The sequence below is a fragment of the Adiantum capillus-veneris genome, chromosome 22, assembly GCF_014529385.1.
Source record: "Adiantum capillus-veneris isolate H3 chromosome 22, ASM1452938v2, whole genome shotgun sequence".
Taxonomy (NCBI): Eukaryota; Viridiplantae; Streptophyta; class Polypodiopsida; order Polypodiales; family Pteridaceae; genus Adiantum; species Adiantum capillus-veneris.
Genome location: NC_140952.1, coordinates 22,651,607 through 22,671,546, shown reverse-complemented (window position 1 = coordinate 22,671,546; position 19,940 = coordinate 22,651,607). Strand labels below are relative to the sequence as shown.

At 42.2% G+C, this 19,940-nt stretch overlaps 1 protein-coding gene across 2 annotated transcripts in view; it reads right to left on the bottom strand.

Annotated features, from left to right (window-relative positions):
* Window positions 1–13,372: 13,372 nt before the first annotated feature.
* The window catches only part of LOC147429026 (uncharacterized), a 58,850-nt gene continuing 52,282 nt past the window's right edge, over window positions 13,373–19,940 (bottom strand). For both annotated transcript variants that reach the window (XM_086495286.1, XM_086495288.1), the window contains exons 10-13: window positions 14,422–14,494; window positions 14,235–14,342; window positions 14,016–14,108; window positions 13,373–13,876 (exon numbers count right to left, since the gene is read on the bottom strand). In XM_086495286.1, coding sequence (XP_086351412.1) covers window positions 13,691–13,876; window positions 14,016–14,108; window positions 14,235–14,342; window positions 14,422–14,494 — 460 coding nt within the window. In that variant the 3' untranslated portion in view covers window positions 13,373–13,690. The remainder of the gene's footprint in view (window positions 13,877–14,015; window positions 14,109–14,234; window positions 14,343–14,421; window positions 14,495–19,940) is intronic.

Sequence of the window (19,940 nt, the reverse complement as noted above, 5' to 3'; positions counted from 1 at the left end):
AATGTTGCCGATCCAGTGGTCAATCCAAAAGGCATTACTCAAGAAGCAAAAATTTTCCACTCCATGGTGAAGGCCGTTTTATGTTCGTCCTTGGGATTGATAGTCAATTGGTTGTATCCAGAGAAGCCATCCAAAAAGCTATAGGCTTCCTTGCTAGCTACTAGTTCTAGCACGTGATCGGTGATGGGAAGAGGATAGTTATCGTGCATGGTGGTGGAGTTTACCTTTTTAAGATTTACACACACTCTAAGTTTTCCATTCTTTTTTTGCACCACTACAATTGGTGATACCCAATCTATGTGGTCTATTTCATAGATAAACTCAGTCTCCTTGAGTTTCTCTATCTCTTCCTTGATTTCTTTGGCAAAGGTCTCATTATAGGTGTATGGTCTTTGTCTGCTTGGCTTAGCATCATCTCTCATAGGGATAGTGTGTTGGAATATGATCCACCCCTTTGAGATCTTTATAAGACCATGTAAAAACGTCCATGTATTCTTTTAACGTCCTTATGAAAATCTCCTCTTCTTCTTGCGACAGATCCTTGGCTATGTATGCCAGTTTTGGCTCTTCTCTAGGCTCTGCAAGGTCAATTCGTTTGGCGTTCTGTAGCCCTTCATAGGACTTCCCTGGTTCTATTGATTGTCATAAGGGTTGCTCTACAATGATCCTATGATCTTGTAAAGTGTATTTCTCATAATGAGTTGGAACACTGATTTTCCCTGAACTATCACTATTTGATTCCATTTCTGTGGTCCATACTTCTTTCAAGGTTTGTTTCAGTTCTTTGTATTTTGCTTTTCGCTCCATCTTTGTCACCAGAGGTTCTTTCCTTTTGATTTTATCCGGCTTAATCAACCTTGGTTTCATTTGATTTTGTATCTTTACATGCTCTATGTTTGGATACCTTCCAATTATCTTGTATTTTATGGAGTTTACTGCATTCACTTTCATCAAGAATTGAGTTTTGGTTTTCAATGGCCGTTTTGTAGTTTTCTTTCTTGCTCCTTGAGTGGAAAACCATTAAGTAGAAAGTTCACAATCTTCTCACTCCATTCAAGCATGGTCTCAACTAGAAATAAGGAAGTATCAGGCAATTCATCATCGACTCCAGTAGGAGCTTCACCATTGGGTATGCGAGACAAATGGTCTGCCATGACATGTCTTTTACCAGGCCTCACCACAACGGTGAAATCAAACTCAAGAAGAATTAACAGCCATCGTGTAATTCTTCCCGTGGAACAAGGTTTATTTACTCGATACAACAAGGCTTGATGATCCACATGGAAAAAAAACTTGTTGGCAAGAAGGTAGTAGCAAAATTTCTTCACTGCGTAAATCATAGATAAACCTTCCCGCTCTGTAGTGGTGTAGTTTCTCTCAGCATCATTCAATTGGTGACTTGCAAAGCTAATCGAATAGTCCAATTTATGTTCTCCTAGTTGAGCTAAAACACACCCAATAGAAAAGTCCAATGCATCAATATGCACATGGAAAATTACATTCCAATCGGGCACTTATAGAATGGAAGCACTTGTCAAGGTCTTTTCCAATGACTCATAAGCATGGTCACACTCCGCGGTCCAATGGAACTCAATAAGAAGCTTGTACAAAGTACGAACTATCTCGGCAAAGTATAAAATAAACCGTCGGTAATAAGCAACATGGCCCATGAACCTTTGAACTCCTTTATAGTTTGTAGGTGGTGGTAAATCAGCATTGGCTTTAATTTTTCTCTTATCTAGAAAAATCTATATGCCCTAAAATGACTCCATGTTTAACCCAAAGTTGGCATTTGAAAGGGTTTAAGGAGACGCGATACAATCTGCACTTCTCAAATAGTTTTCGTAAACATGATAGATGTTCTTTCCAAGAAGAATAAACACAAAAGTTATCTAAGAAAGCTTCGCAAAACTCCCTCAAATATTCTCTAAAAGCAGTGTTTATTAATCTTTAGAAGGTAGCAAGTGCATTGGGTAAGCCAAAAGCCATAACACAAAATGCGAACACCCCGAATTCGGTTATAAAAGCCATTTTAGCTTGGTCTTCTAGTGCAATTGTGATTTGATTGTATCCAGAGTACCCATCAAAAATCTATAAGCTTTCTTTCTTGCAACTCTTTCAAGCACATGTTCTGAATATGGAAAGGGATAATGGTCCCTCCTAGTGGCGGCATTGACCTTCTTGAGATCCACGCACACTCTGAGTTTCCCATTCTTTTTCGGCACAATCACTACTGGAGACACCCATTCTGAGTGCTCAATAGGGTGTATGAATCCGCATTTGACAAGATTTTCAATCTCTTCTTGAACAATCTTTGCATACTTAGGATTCATTGGGTAGGATCGTTGTTGGACTGGTTTAGCCATGCTATTCATGGGGATTGTGTGTTGCACCACGCAAGGTGGAACACCTTTCATATCATGATATGTCGAAGCAAAAAGATCCTTAAATTCCTTGATAATTTCTTTCTGTCAGATCTTGGGCAATGAAAACAGGTTTGGACTCTTCTCATGGGTCTACTAACTCTATTTCCTTAACTGTTGTTGGACCGTCATAGACTCCATTACTTCCATTGATAGGTGTCCTCTATGCCTTTCTAAATACAACTTTACGTTCCCCTGTGGTGTAGGATTTGAAATGTTCATGTGCAGGGTGTAAGTCTGTGGGGTCTTATTGTTCTATGGAGTGTGATTTCTCTTCCGCTTCCTTTTGTTGTTGAGCTAACTCTCAATTTTTTCATCTCCTTACGGTACGGCTCAACTTTGGCTTCTCTGTAGTCTCTAGCTGTGCGATGTCAATGGGTTGTGGACTACACCACATAACGCTTTGAAGGTATTCACCACAGTTACCTACTAGCTTCTGATTGGCATCACATGTCCCTATATAATAATTAGGCCATTCTACAGTAGATTTCTTTTCATTTATTCTAGCACACACATTTGCTCGATACCGTCACCTCTTATATCTCTTACTCTTCTTGTCTAATTTTTTATTACATCCGATCTCTGGTGAAGAGTCACTAGATAAATCGCTACTTGTGTCTTCTGCTCCCTTGGATAGATTGTCATCTAGGGTACCAGAGGGCCCTAAATGGTTTCTCCCCACATTTGCATTAAGATTAAACTCAGATTCTTCGTCCTCAGGGTCAATTTCAACTGATGATTTTGACTTTGAATCGTGTGGGCTATAGTCTTGTGAGACGCTACTCGTTCCAATTTCAGTCAAGCCTTCATCATGTAGGTCATCAAAAGCTATATGCGTTGCTTCTAGCATATTTACGGGTACGAGTTGTGGCATTTCATCCCCCTCAAGTGTTACCCAGGTCGTCCCCCTATTTTCCCAAGTGTCTATGGTTGCTGCTAGGCGAACCCAATCCACGTTATCAAACTCGGTCATCCTAGGTAGAACATCCATATAAGGAGAATCTTTCCCAACATCAGTGTCCATTTTACATGTGTAACAATACTGCAATGGGGCCGAGTGAAATGTGGTGTCAGATCTATGATCAATTATAAATCTGTTTCCTAGAGGATGTGCTCGACCAGTTACAAGATTCACTCGAATGATAGAATCTTGGAATTGCAAGTAGACATGGATCCCCTCAAAGTTTTGTCCCAACTTGTTAACATGTATTTCTACAACAGAGTTCTCATCTAGGTTGGGTTGTGGATCTAAGTATTCCTACTCTATTGGCATCTCCCTAGCTCCATCTATCTGTGCAAATTGTGGTAGCTCGACTTTCATTTCTCCATTGAGGAAAGCTCGAAGAGCTAAGAATAGCTCGGGGTCTCCATATAGTTTGGACATGCTGGTGGTTCTAACTTTTGAAGCCATGAAATCCATCAATTTGGCAATATTTAACGGCACCTTTTGGGCTTCAGTCCCTTGACGTGGGGAAGATGGGATCTCCATTTCTTTGATAGGGACAGGTAGTCCCTCTATAAACATTCTTTCCAACAAGAAGTGAGTACGCCCACTTTCCCGTGACTTTACTTCACTTTCTTCTTGGATGACACTAGGTATGGCTAGGGGTCTATGGACTTTGTGAGGTTGTTGTTGCGTAGGGAACATTGTGTCTGTAATCTGGATCCGCCTAGGTGCTGGCTCTAGATCCCTTTGGGTCTCTTCTACCAAACTCCTTAATTGCTCGACTCGCTCGATCTCCTCTGTAGGGTTTGGGTAAGTTCCTATCTTCTTCTTGGATCCTGGCCATTATGCCTCATGACGATCTTCCTTGTTGGTTTCTTTCCTAGTGGTCGTTTTGGTCTCCATGGTTTCACCTGAATCAGAACCCTCTTCAACGTTGTTCATATATACAAGGTCGTCACCAGTTTCTATGTTGGTCTTTGAAATAGGGTCTGATTCCGATGCTTATTGCGATCTCTTCCTTCCTGTTTTCTTCTTCTTCTAAGATTGGGCAATTGATGTCGGGTCTCTTTCCTCAAGAATATAACTTTGTTTTTGGAGCATCGATCGTGTGAGTACATTTATTGGTACCACAGGTGTACTTTGTGATGGATCCTCGGTAATGTCAATCAAGTTTAATGACGTGATCTTTGGTGCATTTGGATTATTCGAACATAGGGCAATCAAATGATCTATGCCACATCGATTTCACATGAGTATCGGCATTGTAGACGTGCTCGTTTGATTGGTTTGCATTAGTGCAACATTCTTTTGTAGCCTAATAGAACACTCAGCTACATGATGTGGACCTCCACACACATAGCACCGAAGAGGTGGTCTCTTGGCACTGTAATTGATATTTTGGCCTCTTGCAGCAAGAGCAGCTACTTGATAGACATGTTCGATTTGTCCCCAATAGTCCTCCGTGTAGTATTGTGGACTTTCTTCAAGTGCATCAATCCCATAGGAAATATTAGGGTCTATATCTTCCTCACAAGCTTCCAAACGAACAATAGAAGACTCACAACCCACTTGATTCACATAAGTGATTCTTGGATGTGGTGGTTGCGGTCCTAGTATTGGAGGTGGTAAGGGTGTTGTTTGAACAACATTTTGGGCCTTAGGGACCATGTGTTGTGACGTTTATTCAAGAGGTGGGCCGGCATCAATGCAGGCACCCGAGGTGTGTCCGTCCATGCTAAGGTTGGTCTATTGGCCATCGCGCGCTTAAATACTATGCAATCCTTAGCTTGATGACCATACCTCCCACATGCATTACAGTTCCCATTAAATTTTACTCTAAAAGTAGGGCATTCACTGGTACTATGTGGACCATAGCAAACTGAGCACCATTGTTGCTCCCGTCTTGGATACATATGATTGTTTTGCGGAGCACAATTGTCTCAAAGACTCTCTTGAATGGCCTTGGTGAGATCTGCTAAAGTCATCTCAGATATTTGTATCTTTGGCTCCTTAGCAATAGGCTTTAGGGTCATTAGCTGATGCCCCGATGCTTGCGAGCTAATAGATTTAGGCTCAACAGACACTCTTTCTCCTTGAATCATTAAATTATCCTCCAACTGGATCGCATTGGTGGTGACTGCTTCCCAAGTGGTGATACCTCTAATGACTAGGCCATTGTAGATATCCTCATGTCCTAATCCCGTGATGAATCTATCAAGCAATTTTTAATTATTGAAGCGCTCATTCGAATTACAACGAGAATTCAAATGCTTCAAGCGACTAAGAAAGTCCCTCACGGACTCTCCTTCCTCTCGTTGGGCTTTCTGGAGCTGAGATGCTACAGCCCAAAGCACTCCCTCTCGTATGTATTCTTTCAAAAACAGTATCCTAAGAGTAGGGTAAATCATTTTTTCTTCCACCCTTAGGGTTCTATACCAATCGCCTAGCCTTCCCACTTAAGGTTAGGCTTAAAGCATTACTTTTATGCAGGTCATTGTGTTCTCCTAGAGAATCGCATATTTGATCAAACACTTCGATATGCTTTCTCACATCCCCATCTCCACTAAATTCTTTTGTGAGCTTGGTTATTTGTACTGTCTTACTTCTAGGCTCCCTATTAGGTCTGTTACGCATATTCTCAGCAATAGATCGACCAATAGCTTGAGCAAATGTTACCAAGTAACCTAAGTGAGCAGGCACCGTGGATGAAGGCGCTCCAGAGACTACATGTGGAGTAGGTATTGGCATTGGGCTTGGCGCATAGAAAGCCCTTGGATTCCAAGTTTGGTACGGTGTTGTGCCATGTGGTGGCCCAAAGTTCATATGTGTGGCCTTAGGCATAGCAGACGTGGTAGTTGGTATGTAAATGCTAGCCGGTATGGTCCCATTGAAATAAGAGCTTGGATGTTGTGGTTATGGATCATAGGTTGTTGGAACAATGGGAGAGGTAGCAGCTACATGAGTAATAGGATCCATAGGTGTACATGATTGGTACACACTTGCAAGTACTCTTGCAGGCATTGAGCTACCATGTAGCGGTGCTTTACAAACAAAAGAGATCCATGGCGTGTTCCTTGGCATGCCCATCTCTGGGGTAGGCATGGTAGCCGTAGTGTCATCAAGAGAAAGATAAGCTAGACTTGGAAAGGTAAATCTATCACTTGTGGGCTCAGATTGTACTGAGACCCCTGGCGAAACAACATATGGAGGATCCATTGGACTTACCGAGGGAGTCTCCATTTGCGATAAGGTTGGTTGCTTAGCCTTCCTTGTATCCAAGAATCTCATGAGACCCGTTGAAGATATGTGGATCCCCTTGTTCTATCTCTCCAGCTCATTAACCCTATGGATGACTTCACAAACTCTTTGTTGTTGATCCTTTACACTAGTAGCGGATTGTAGGACATCTAACCAACCCACGTGATAGGTGTGACTTGTGTATAGGTTGGTTAAAGTCTCTGTTTGTAGTTCATACTCTCAGTTTTCGTTTAGAAATGCTCCATCAAGGATTGAGGTGCTAGGGGTGTCCTTTGAACAAGATGCAATGTGGCTCTCTATGGGTTGACCCTTAGTGGTCGCTAATTCAAGAGCACTCGATTGCTCATCTAGCATGAATGTTAACATAGGTGCTTTTGCTTTTAACTCTCTTTGTTGCTCTGCCCTACGTAAGCTCTCGATATCCTTTTCCCTAGCCACAATGATATACCGCTCAACCTCTTGCACTTCGGCAAGGCTTCTGCCATCATGTAATATAACCTTGAAGGGGAATAGCTCTAGAGAGTCAGGGGGTGCAATAAATGGAGTATTCACGTGCACATTCGCTCTACTAAAGGTTTCCTTCAAGCGGCTAAGCACACATGGCCCGGACCGTGGACCCATCGCATGCATGTTTTGGCTTGAGCTATCGGGATTAGGCATTGGATAACCCTCCATGACGTCGTAGTCAGAGGAAGAGACCAGATGCAATATGTCGGTCCTAAGTGGTATTGCCTTGGATTCCCGCTAAGGGCCTAGAGCCTAAGGTAGAGGAATAATGGAGTGCCCGCGTAAACGGAGACACTCTCTATGTGCTTGTCCTCTAGCACACGACCAGAGCTTAGGTGCATGTGACCTCAACACTCTAGAGGTGTTGGTGAGTGCCCGTGAAGTCCGCTCACCTTATTTTTTAGGTGTTTACAACCCAATTTTTTGTTATTTTTGGTCCCTTCTTTTAACCAAGCCACGGAATATGGCGTGTGATAGCTCCGAACGAGCGTTTTGGCTAAGGAGACGTGTTGTGCTTTATAGCCACCGATTCGGTTACGTACAGTCCTCAAAATAAAACTAGTAATTTCTTAGGTGGGGAGAGGGCTAGATTTAGTAAGTCAAAAAGGTGAGTGTGAAGGGGATGGTGGAGGACTTGAAAAACCTGTCCCACATGCCCTCCCTTCACTTGTGGTCCTTCTTTACATATAAAGTAAGTGAATAGTATATCATAAGACTGAGGACTGAGGCTTGGGTTTGGGCTTGGGCTTGGGCTTGGGCTTGGAGAAAGATCTCGATCCCTTCCTTTTAAAATAATATTTTTTATATTTTTCTTTTTGTTTTGGATTTTGGTCTCAATATTTTCGAGCTTTTTTTTAAATAAAAACTTTTTCAAAAAATCTTTTTTTTTTGAGGATAATATGGCCGCATGGACGTCGAGCTCCCACGCGCACATAGCAGCTCCTAGAAGCTCTATCTAACCTCCTTGCAGCTAATTAACACTGACTACCTCTGCTAACATAGTACACTGCACACTCACAGACAGTCTACTCTACTTCATTGTCTTCACTCATTAACAGGTCTACTAACACCTGCACATTACAGATCTTGCAAAACTAACAAAAAACAGTACAATGAAGCACTAATAGAGCTTACAACCACTTAACAGAAGCTGACAAATACGTGCTACTCTGCCCTTTACAGTCACTTAACAGTAATCACAACACAACAAAAAACAAAAAACAAATGAAAGAAAGGCTTCCAGAGGTAGCAATGAGTGCTCCTCAAGCTTAATGCAAGGCATTCCTTGACAGCGATGCCAAAAATGTACGCTTTGTCGTACGTGTCGAAGCTGCGAACTTGCATGTGCACTGTGTGAGAACCTCGAAAGGTTGCAAACACACAACTAGAAGAGCCTAGCAAGCTCAAAGGGGCAGGGGTGTGTCACTCACCACTTAATGCTTCCGTCCTGAAGGATCCTGTGCTGCAAAGAAAAAGGAGCCGTCGTCAATGCCATGCTCAACTACCTCGCCGTTGCCGTTGCCGTTGCCGTCGCAATGCTCTCTCTCTCTCTCTCTCTCTCTCTCTCTCTCTCTCTCTCTCTCTCTCTCAAGCGCGCACACACACACCTGTGAGAACACGAAGGATAAGGAGACAGAGATGAAGCAAGAGCACTTCTTAGCTTACACCTCAGAGAATAAGGATTTTTAGGTCAAATGGACCTTTTATAAGAGTTCGATCCATTCACACATGGGCGCCCACAGTGGTCGGTCGTTGCAAAACTACTGTAAAAATAAGATAAGTGGTGCGCCTCTCATCGGAGATCACCTACACACCTATTGGACCGACAAACCCGGTCCATGACCTAATCAAATAAATAATATGCGTCCGTCAAAGGTGATAGGGTGTCCGAGAGGGTTAACAGAGAGACTCAAGAGAGGTGAATAAATCCCGTTGTGAGGTAATGTGCTTTGTAGCACCAGTGTCAAAATACCATATATGAATCTGCAACAACTGACATGCATGCATCATGGACATAAGGATTATAGATACACTGCACTAAAAGCCCATTTTGCATCAATATCAGCATCACAGTTCCCTTTTATAGAAGACTTAGCAATAGCTAAATTTGTAGTGGAACCAGCATTTACAGTGAAACCGCCTTCTTTCTTCTTTGCCTCTTTGGCCTTCAACTTAGGACACTGCTTGATCAAGTGGTCATTAGCTTTACAATAATGTCAACGCATCTTCTCTCTACCCTTATCATCAGAATTTGCAGACAAATTACTGCCAACAAAAGCATTAGGGACATGTAAAGGCATGCGCATCCTTTACATCCCAACAAGGTTGTTCTGCCGTAGGCAAAACAACTCTAATAGCAACAAGACCTGTAACATCCTCAACATCGCCTACATCCTCAGAACTAGGGCATACATCAATGCCCTGCACACTATTCCAGATGCCCTTTTACACAAGAACATGTTGCATCATATAAGCCCACATAGGGTAATTGTCCTCATCCAATCTGTCCTTAATAACAAACATCTTGAACACATCTATGTTGTTCTCAGCCATGTTGAATGGTTGTACCTAATGTGAAAACTGTCCGAAAAGAGGGAATTTTTGTCAATCTGCAAACGCTCGCCAAAGCTCACTGAAATCGGAGAAAGTGAGCAGGCATGTACTAAAGCTATTGGCGACTAAGCCCGAGAGGATGCAAGCTGCTCTGATACCAATTGTTAGAATTAGGATTGCAGGAAAACACACACAGCTTGGAGAAGTCGAAGGAAGCTCAAGGCACACAATTGAGAGTGTATTACTTAGTGTGCAATGGAAAAGATAGATAGTCCTAGAATGATGGACGTATATGCAATGCATGGGGGAAAAACCTCCTAGTGAGGAAAAAATGCCTCGACGGTCCTAAGTGGATTCACACACATCACTACCACATGTATATGGTAACAAGAAAACACATTTTTGACAGACTACGGTTCTCAAGCACCACATAGACTAGTCACCTAATGTAGAAAGGTGTGTAGTTTAAATGTATGGAAGCACACTTGTGGTAAACTATGTCCCTTAGCACTACGTAGACTAGCTATCTACTATGAAAGACGTGTTTCCTAAAGTATGGAAAGATGATTGCGTGAGCTTTGCCTTCAAAACCCGAGTAGAGTAGCCACCTATTACGGAATGGTGCTATTGCTCACACGAGGATATACGAGCACCACGTCTCTACTTACCTCACAATCAAGGACAACAGGGAAGGGGAAATGTGACCAAAATTGTATTTTGGTAAGAGCCCCATTAAAATTCTATTTCTTAACACCCTACAAGGTTTCAAGGAAGCTAGGATAAAGTTTGAGGCTTAAAACATGACTATTTAAACTAGAGAGAGAAAATATTGTAATGCTTAGATTGGAGATACAAATGCAGTGAAAATGGTCAATATATTTTTTTGAAACATTCAACAATCATTAAGAATATATCTATGTGATTTAAAACTAGTTTGAGTTGAAGGATTATAAACGCACTTATTAATGCATACAACGATTTGCATGAAAAGTGATCATCGATGTAAATGTTGCAATAGTAAATTTGTCTAAATGCTTTTCATTATGTTTTAAATTTTCCAAAGTGTATACATATGAAAAAGACACACTTTTATGGTAGCTGCGTCCCCCAAGTATTGAGTAGACTTCTTGTACACTCCAAAACAGTATGCTAGCTAGACAGTCTTGCGACAAATTTGCCTTCCAAGCATCAAGTAGACTTGTTATCTACTATGGAATGGTGGCAATGTGCTAGCTATATGCCAACGGACATCGTTCACCTTCTCTTGTAGATATGCATAGTTGAGGACGACACTATGACTTCAAGGGCAAGGTAATTTATCACCAAATGTAATTTTTCTACTTAAATGCTTTTCTCTCTGTAGAATTGGCCATTTCAAAGAGAGAAAATAAAGAGTTGAAAGACCAAGATTACGAAGATGATTGAAAGGTGCTTATGGGGCCCTAAGATGCAAAAGGGGAAACCAACCTTCAAAGTGACAATGTTATTGATTTAGGTGCATCTCGAAATCTTAGGGTGCCAAAAACATGATGCAACCTTTTAAAAGTGCCAATGGAATTCTTTTCAGAATCAAATGTGCTTTTATGGGACTAAAATGAAAAAAAAAAAAGGGTTTTGAATGCTTCCAATAGTGTGCAAGAATGCAATGTAAAAGGGAGGTGTGAGCTAGCTTGAGCATGGCTTGATGACCCCCCCAATTATCCGTGCACACAAAACTAAGTATTGGATACTCCTAAAGTGAAAGGGAGTGGATAACGAACTAACGGAAAGATTTAGAAGTGGCTGAACTACCAAAAAGAGACTTAGTGAGATTATTTTCAAAATATCTCACGATAGAGAGCCGATCTCAAAAAAGCCCAACGATTACTTTTGGGTTAAACACTTTTTGAATAGAGCAAAAGAGTGAAAAACATGAATTTCTACTATACAAGAGGCTAATTGTAGACTACAAAGCAAGGCTTCTTTCTCTCAAAAGGCTCTCTCTCTCTCTCTCTCTCTCTCTCTTTTTGAGAAGAGTGAAAAAATAAATTAGTGCTATACATGAAGCTAGTTGTAGATTGTAGAGCAAGACTTCTCCCTCTCAAAAGTCTATCTCTCTCTCTCTCTCTCTCTCTCTCTCTCTCTCTCTCTCTATACTATGGCTCTAATGGTTTCTAAAGCAACATCTTTGCTTGCCAATCTTGGAGAAGACCAACGAGAAATTATTTGTCAGGATGGAGCCTTGTAAGTAAAACTCTTCTAAAGAGAAGTATGCACATTTTTTTAAAGGGCTTTTTATGTTTTTGTGATGCTTCTACAAAAGGAAGATACAAAAGGAAGAAGAGATGTCAAAGCAAGATCTACTAAGAGAGAACTCTATGAGTTTATGTTTCTGATCAAAGAAGGCCATTATGGTGGCACTATGAAAAAGCAAACTTATGGGGAAATTCATGTACCATCATTGTATTTAGCTTCATTGAAATCTTCTATAATACGAACAACCCCCCCCCCCCCTTCTCTCTCTCTTTCTCTCTCTCTCTCTCACACACACACACACACGCACACACACACACCCCTAGTTTCTTCTTATGGTTATGTGATTATGTTACGACTATCTTATTTTGATTATGTTCAAATTATGGTGGTAGTTTATTTCTCCTAAATTGCCCTACAACGCTAGCAACTTTACTCGAGAGGACACAATCTGCCTTGATTTTAATTGTTGGAGTTAGGGTTGCAAGAATGCACACACATTGGAGATGGAGAAGAAGCTCAAGGCACAAAATAAAGTATGTATTGCAAAGTGTCAAAATACAAGATAGTTTCACAGAAGAAAAATAATAAAGTTAGACAAACTGCAAGGACTCTCCAAAACTTGCATGAGATTTGGAGAGGTTTGACCACCTTCTATCTAGGTCATATTACTTTTCTCTAAGCTTGTGGTACCAATTTTCCAAACCATAGGAAGTGCAAAAGGCTAGGACCTACATTTCTAAGAAGAATGATATTTTGATTGCTGCAAAACTTTTTTCTCGGAAGGACTTTATTTAATGCACATTGCATTCTATTCAAAACCTACTAAGATGAACACTCAATGTGTCCCACCTTATTAAAAAACTGGTGTTAATTAATCTTCAATGCTTTCGATCTGAGTAATATCTATTGGGCAGAGGCTCTAAGGGGTCACTCGCAAATATGTGAACATAGCACATGAGTTCAACACAAGGGGTTATTTAGTTCCATTCACACTATAATAGGGTACCAATCAAAAGGACATGCACAGATTGAACTAGAAAAGGTTGTGCTATATTCATGAAAAATCCATAGATATGGGGTTTTTTTAATTAGGCCTAGAGCGCATGTGAAATGGAAGGTTTACATATAGTGAACCCCTCTTGAGGGCACAATCAGAAATATTTTTGTTGGACAAGTTCCTGGCACCAAAAAAGAGGTCTAACACCTAAAGGAAACATTATATCTAGACATGTGAACAAACACCAAGAGTATGTAGACCCTAGTTGATTCATGCTAACAGAGATTGATGTTCATGTGAAATCAAATGGGACTTCAACAGCTTGAAAGAGAAGCACCTGACTAATTGAGTTCACAGTTATCCCAGTTCCAAAACAAATGATGTTTCACATGCATGCCCCCAATATCTAAGCAGAATGGAACTCACAGACACAAGCACACAGACAAGCACACAGCACAAAAAGAATATCCTTTAACAAACATTTGAGAAGATAATTGATCATTAGATGCAACCATGTGGGTAAAGAACCAAACCCTATGCATCTCAGATGGTCCTTGTGTCTTGCCATTGGAACTCTTCAGCAGGATTTCCTGCTTTAAAGCCTTGTATTTCTGGAAGTCAATGCAATTGGACACTACAAGGATGTCTCTTCATTTCTCAAGAAGATTTTCTTATGAAAGTAATTAGGAGGCTTATGACAGAGATGCTGCACAGTGGAGAGTGAGAATAGTACCTGTCTTATCCTGCATGGATAGATCAAAGTTTGACACATCATAATTTTGAAATTGGGTACCTTTCTTCATTCATTCTCTTCAATCCCTCACTGTGGGGACGCCAACCACACAGCATATCAGCCACTACATTGAGTCTATCTTGACCCCACATAAGTGCTACCTGTTTCCCTTTAGGATCCAAAACCAAAAAAGTAGGCGCCCCGCAAGCTCCCAGATTCAACACCTGCACCCAAGAATGCCAGGCAATCCACATTCTTACCAGCAAGTAATGAACTGGCAGGTGCTAACAATTTTTCCTATTTCAAACAACAATCACAATGCCATATGCTTGCCCTTCATTTTGCCTAGAATTTGACTTGCACCTCTGATGTAAGATCACGGAGACATTGCTTTGTTTCCTGCTCGTTTGCTTTCTGCAATAGCATGCCAGCATCGAAACCTGCTCTCTTGAGGACCTGTATGATTGAAGCAATATAACTCTTAACTATCAATGAAAACGACGGAAGTTTGAATAGTTAGTGAGGTTGTGCCTGCTCACGACCCTACAGACAACATCAATCAAAGTTCCGATCCAAACTGACCTGATATAAGACAGCCTCCTTTGAGATATCTTTATCCTCAACCCATGCAGCATTGTAGATTGCTTCTGTGACTCTTGTATCATGAATTGCCACCCGAAGAGCCGTTACCTTGTGACAAAAGATTACAGGTTTTTAGCCATATCATTATAAGTAAGAAACGAGCATGTCCAGATTTATAGCAATATACAGATCGTATTGGGAAAATTGTCGGAAACTTGACGTGTGCATTATGATAATTTGACCAGTCCTCCAAGTCCTTCCTAAAGTGCGAAACATTAGAAACATCAGTCACTAAAGGCCATGTAACTCTCTCAAAATTAAAAGATACATACATGCTAGAACCGTTCACCCTTTGGAAAACACTGTTTGCTAAAACCTGGAGTGCTCCCTTTTTTGTTCAACCATAGTTGCATTCATTACACACATAAACTTCTTTGTATCATGCCCTATGTACGTTGCCATACTAGACGTATTTGCACCAAAATTAACCTCTTTTTTGCCACCTCCCTATCAGGCAGATTTTGCCCATTTTACATATTTTTAACCGCTCAAGAAAGCTGCTACCTGATTCAATCCAGCGAGCTGCACCTGTTGCTAGTTGTGCAAGCTGCTCCAATTTTGATTAGGTGCTCAAGCCGGAAACGGAAACACAAACTGGAAACGGGAATGGGAATGTGGAATGGGAAAGGGTATGGCCAAAGGGGGGAATGGGAATGGCAACCAGGGTGGAGAAGGGGAGAGGCGCTACACGTATAATAGAGATTCCTGCAGACTGGCATGACATCATTGGAGGACAGGTTACTTTGCCCTCTCATTCTTTGACCCTTCAGTCCAGCCAATTGTCGCTTGTTCTGGGACTCTTGTTTTTGAGGTGGCTCGGAATGATCATCATGGATGTCACCGAAGGCTTATCTTTCAGGGTGTGGTACCACTTGATCAACGTTTGGATGCTCACTGGCATCCTATTTGGGGGAAGTAGGGTCTCTCGGGTGGTGTTCCTGTGTTGATCCGGTTTTCCCTCCAAGGAGGCAGCACTCTGGAGGTTATGGATTTGGGATGGCCGTCCCTTGGCAGAGTTTAGTATGTAAGTGGCAGCGGCCTTCTGTGCAACTAATGGGGAGCAAGTTTCTTTCTCTAAGTAAACTGTCTCCATTGGGAGACGGATTAGAGGGCAAAGCACCCTCCCCACCGTCCCCGTCAGTCAGAGCTCTGGTCGGACCATCACATCTGTCCTGTTTTTCAGCTCCAGTTATGGTCTTGCACTTGAACCCTCATAGTCAGACACCGGATATATTATTTCATGTGGATAATTGCACATGCAGCATTACCTGTAGGACTTGTACAAGATGCACTAGTCATGACCAGACATGTCAGCGATGTATTCTACAGCAGGAGTCCTTGTGGATTGTTTCTGGGTTTGCCCTTATGCTCAGCCAGTTTGGAGGGCGGTATGTTCTTGGCTTAATAGAGACGGCATACATGATGGGTTTGTGACGTGGGGGCCAGTTGCATGGCTTTTGCCATTTCCGGAGTCAACATCCTCTTTGAGGGCTCTCCTGCTGATCCAATCTTCCTACTTACATCCTTGGATTACAATTGAGACACTCTTGAGATGCTGCCACACACTTGATATTGTTAAAGTTGAAGCATCTCAAGTGAATGGCTCAATCTGTTCCTAGTTAATTATTTGTCTTTAGGTATTTATTTTACTTATTTGACATGATTTTGGGTAGGGCAATTTGCTAAGGAGGGTATATAAGGCCCCTAGGTTAGTATATAAGTGCACCTTGAGCCCCCATTGTATAATCATTAATTCATTGCCCAATTGGTTGGTTTAGAACTCTCTCGTACATTCTGTCCCAAACTCTACGCTTCCATATCGTCGACTTTGACAGTTTTTTGTTTTGTTTTGTTTTAGGAGTCGGGGATGGGTACCCTTTGTCGTCTCCCCAAAACAAAACAAAAAAAGATGTATACAATTTAAATACAAAAGGGAAAGAGATGCCAAAGACTTCATCGCACCCATACTCCTAGGGCAGATGCATTTGTCACTAGTTTCCCCTGGGACTACATGAGGACCTGTCTCCCCAACAGGCCAGGCTTATCTACCCTCTTAGAGCAAAGCTCTTGAGGGACCCACATTGCTAAAAAGTTATGGGCGTGACACCAACCAAGTACCCAGTTTAGAGGCCCAGGTACTACTGGACTTGCTTCAGCCTTCCCATTGGAGTTTCCTCCGTAGGTAGCTTATCGCTCACCAAGCTAAACTGCCCTTGAGACCCGACAGTTTTCCCAAGGAAATGCTATACCCGCTTGGAAGATGTCGGCTCATAGGTGGCGTCCCCACTTTGACATGGTATCACAGAACACTAATGTTTGATCGCGAAGGGAGAAAGCCGGCACGACGCGAAGAAGCACGCGAAGCAGAGGAAAGGGCGACAAGTTAAGAAGCACTAACAACAGCGTTTTAAAACACGCATAGCATCAATGGCTAGGGAGGACTCAGTAGGCAGCCCCCTTCACAGCGTCTTAAAACGCTTGGTGAAACCGGTGTGTCATTTGTGCTAGCATTCAAAAAAACTGTGCCAAATGGCGCGCCTGCTGCCCTATTTTTTCGATAGCTTCTTGAGACACCCACCAAGAAGACCAACACGGCTCACATGGCGGCAGCCACGATGGCCGTTGCCGCAACATGCTTCAGCCAGAGAGACGCTTGTGAGCGGTAAAGAGGGTGAAAAGGAGCTCCCTGTACTTGATTTGGACCCGTGTCTCGGAGGTCAAGTTTTCGGTGCTTGAACCCGTGTGTCGGGTTCAGGGCGCATGCATCCGGCAAGGAATCAAACTGACATATACAAAACACTACGGATGTGCGCACAATCCATTCTTGTTGGCCAGATTATGGCAGGAGGTGTTCCAAAAGTTCATTGTCTTGGAAATCTTGGACGTGATGTGTTCAGAATTTATGAATGGGGGTTCTCGGATGTAGTGTGGTCTCAATTCAACTTTTCCCATGAGGCAACCGGTGCTCAAGACGGCATTTTTCTCAGGCGACAAGTTGGTAGCTGCAAATCCGAGGTGTATCCAGTAGTCGGCCACTTTTGGAGTGTCCATGGTAGCTTCTTCATTGACTTGGTCTTCCTACATATGTCCACTATGAGCTGCAAAGAGGGTGTTAAAGTTTAAGCATCTTAAGTTAATGGCCATTGAGTTCCTAGTTAAATATTTTGTCTTTATGTATTTATTTTACTTATTTGACATGATTCTCGATAGAGCAATTTGCTGAGGAGGGTATATAGGCCCCCCACGTTAGTATAGTATATAAGTGCACCTTGGACCCCAATTGGTTGGTTCATAATTCTTGGTTGGTTCATAATTCTATCGTGCATTCTCTCCCAAGCTCTACGCTTCACCGACTTTGACAGATATCAGCTTGATCACCATCCGTATGATACCGTTTTACCATGATTTGCTACATTTTCTTATGAATTATGTGGCGCTTAAATCTTGGGGTCACAACCTTCACTAACATCCACCATTTTAAGAGATATGGACAGATTTTTTTGCACACTCTTCGCAGCCAGTTTGGAAGAGTTCAACAGGCTCCTCCAAGGTTGCTGAGTGGCACAAATACTCTTTTCTTTGGCTATGGACGGGATCTTAAGCATTTTTCACTCTGGATCAAGGCCACATCACAAGGCATTATGTACCTCCTTTATGGTTTATATTGCATTCTTCCAATACGCCAACTTCGGTAGCACTCACTTTGTATTTCCTGTTTTGTACTCCCTCTAGGCGATGGGCCGGAGAGCATCCCCAAATGTCCCTCGTATACAATGTACAACTCCATTTCCGGGGTGAGAGAGAGAGAGAGAGAGAGAGAGAGAGAGAGAGATGAAATGAAATGTTATATTAAACGTCTTCAAAAGGCCAAAATGACCTAGACCAAGCTGATACAATCTTGGTGGATCTAATACAATGTCTGGTACAAAATAAAAATGAAGTGAAGTGAAAAACTAAAATCATCATCATCAATGCCCGAGGATGCCCGGCATCAGGCGTTGTCCGAGAAAGTATTGCATCAGTCGATTAAGAGCATCCTCAATGTCTGTCTCTGTAAATAGTTGTACTGGACATCTCTAATGTTGTGCTAGAATAATTTTGATCCTCTGATGGAGCCTCCGTCAATGTCAAGTCCCCCTCGTAGATGTGGGCGTCTAGCTCTCTTGAGCTCAATGGCTCTGTCAACTAATATAGGTGGGCTTTGAAGTCTGCTGCGAAGCTTGCTCATCTGACTGCCGAGTCCCTGCTCTAAAGAAGTCAGTGATCTCCCTCTGTGAATGTCTCCCACTGCATGATCTCCTCAAGAGACTCTCCCTGTGTCTCATAGTATACCGGACAATGACAAATGTGATGTAACTCTGTCTATGGCTGTATATGACACAACTGGCAAATCTTGGCCGCTGTTGGTACTCTCCTAAATTTATCAGTCTCAATCTCTAACTGATGCGATGATGTGCGCATCTGACCAATAGCACATCATATCCCATGGGATAAATGAGCTCTCGCGATTAAACAACTTAATTAACCAAAGAAAATTGAGAAGCTTGCCCATGGTATTAATAGTTTACCTCTAGTGCCTTTCGACCGTTAAAATTAGCAACCCCAGACTTGTTTAGTTTTTTACCTTTACAATTGTTTATGCATCGATTATATACAATTTAATGTTTATTGCTGACAAATGGTTTAAACTTCTGTTACCAAACAATTTGTCTGCCTACAACTGCATATGCTTTTTAATTGATTATAAGGATGCACCTACTGTGCCACTTTTGTTTGATTTTGCAGTGATTGAAGAAGGCTAAGGACATTATCTCAAATGCTCTTCCACCTCGACAAAGAGCTTCAACTCAATAGATTCCGAGGATGGAATCTACATCAGGAAGGGGACATGTTAACCGACAAGACAGACAGTTGAGTCAATACTGGGCAATGGGAAGCTTGAAGACTGCCCAACGCCACCTATCGCTTGATGTTGACCTTGGTGTAACCAACAATGGAGACCCTTTTGGTGATGTGATTACAATTCATGCAGAGGAGTCAATACTGGGCGAATAGGAAGCTTGGGGATTGCCCAATGCTCCCTATCGCTTGGTGTTGACCTTGGTGTTAAAGTCATTGCAAGAGGCAGTTGAGTCAATACTAGGTGAATAAGAGGCTTGGGGACTGTCCAACGCCACCTGTCGCTTGGTGTTGACGTTGGTGACGAAGACATGACAGGCGATAGTGAAGTCAACACCGGGCGAATATGAGGCTTGGGGACTGCCCAACACCACCTATCGCTTGGTGCTGACCTTGGCAAATAGGCGTCGGCACATCCATGGACATTACATTGTTTTGAGTCATGGGTCGGGCTTGTCGGTCCAATAGGAAAAGGGTAAGAGTGATCGCCAATGAGAGACGCACTCTAACTAGAACATTCAAGGGTTAGTTGGCTAAGCATGGACGCCCAAGTGTGAATGGGCAAGCTCATATAAAAGTCACCTAAACCTAAAAAAGACTCATTCTCTCATCTGTGCAATTGAAGAGTGCTCTTGCTCCATCTCCTCTTCTTCTTCTTCTCCTTGTGTGTGTGTGTACGCGAGAGAGAGAGAGAGAGTGTGTGTGTGTGTGTGAGATCGAGCATTACGAAGACACGGCGACGGCAAG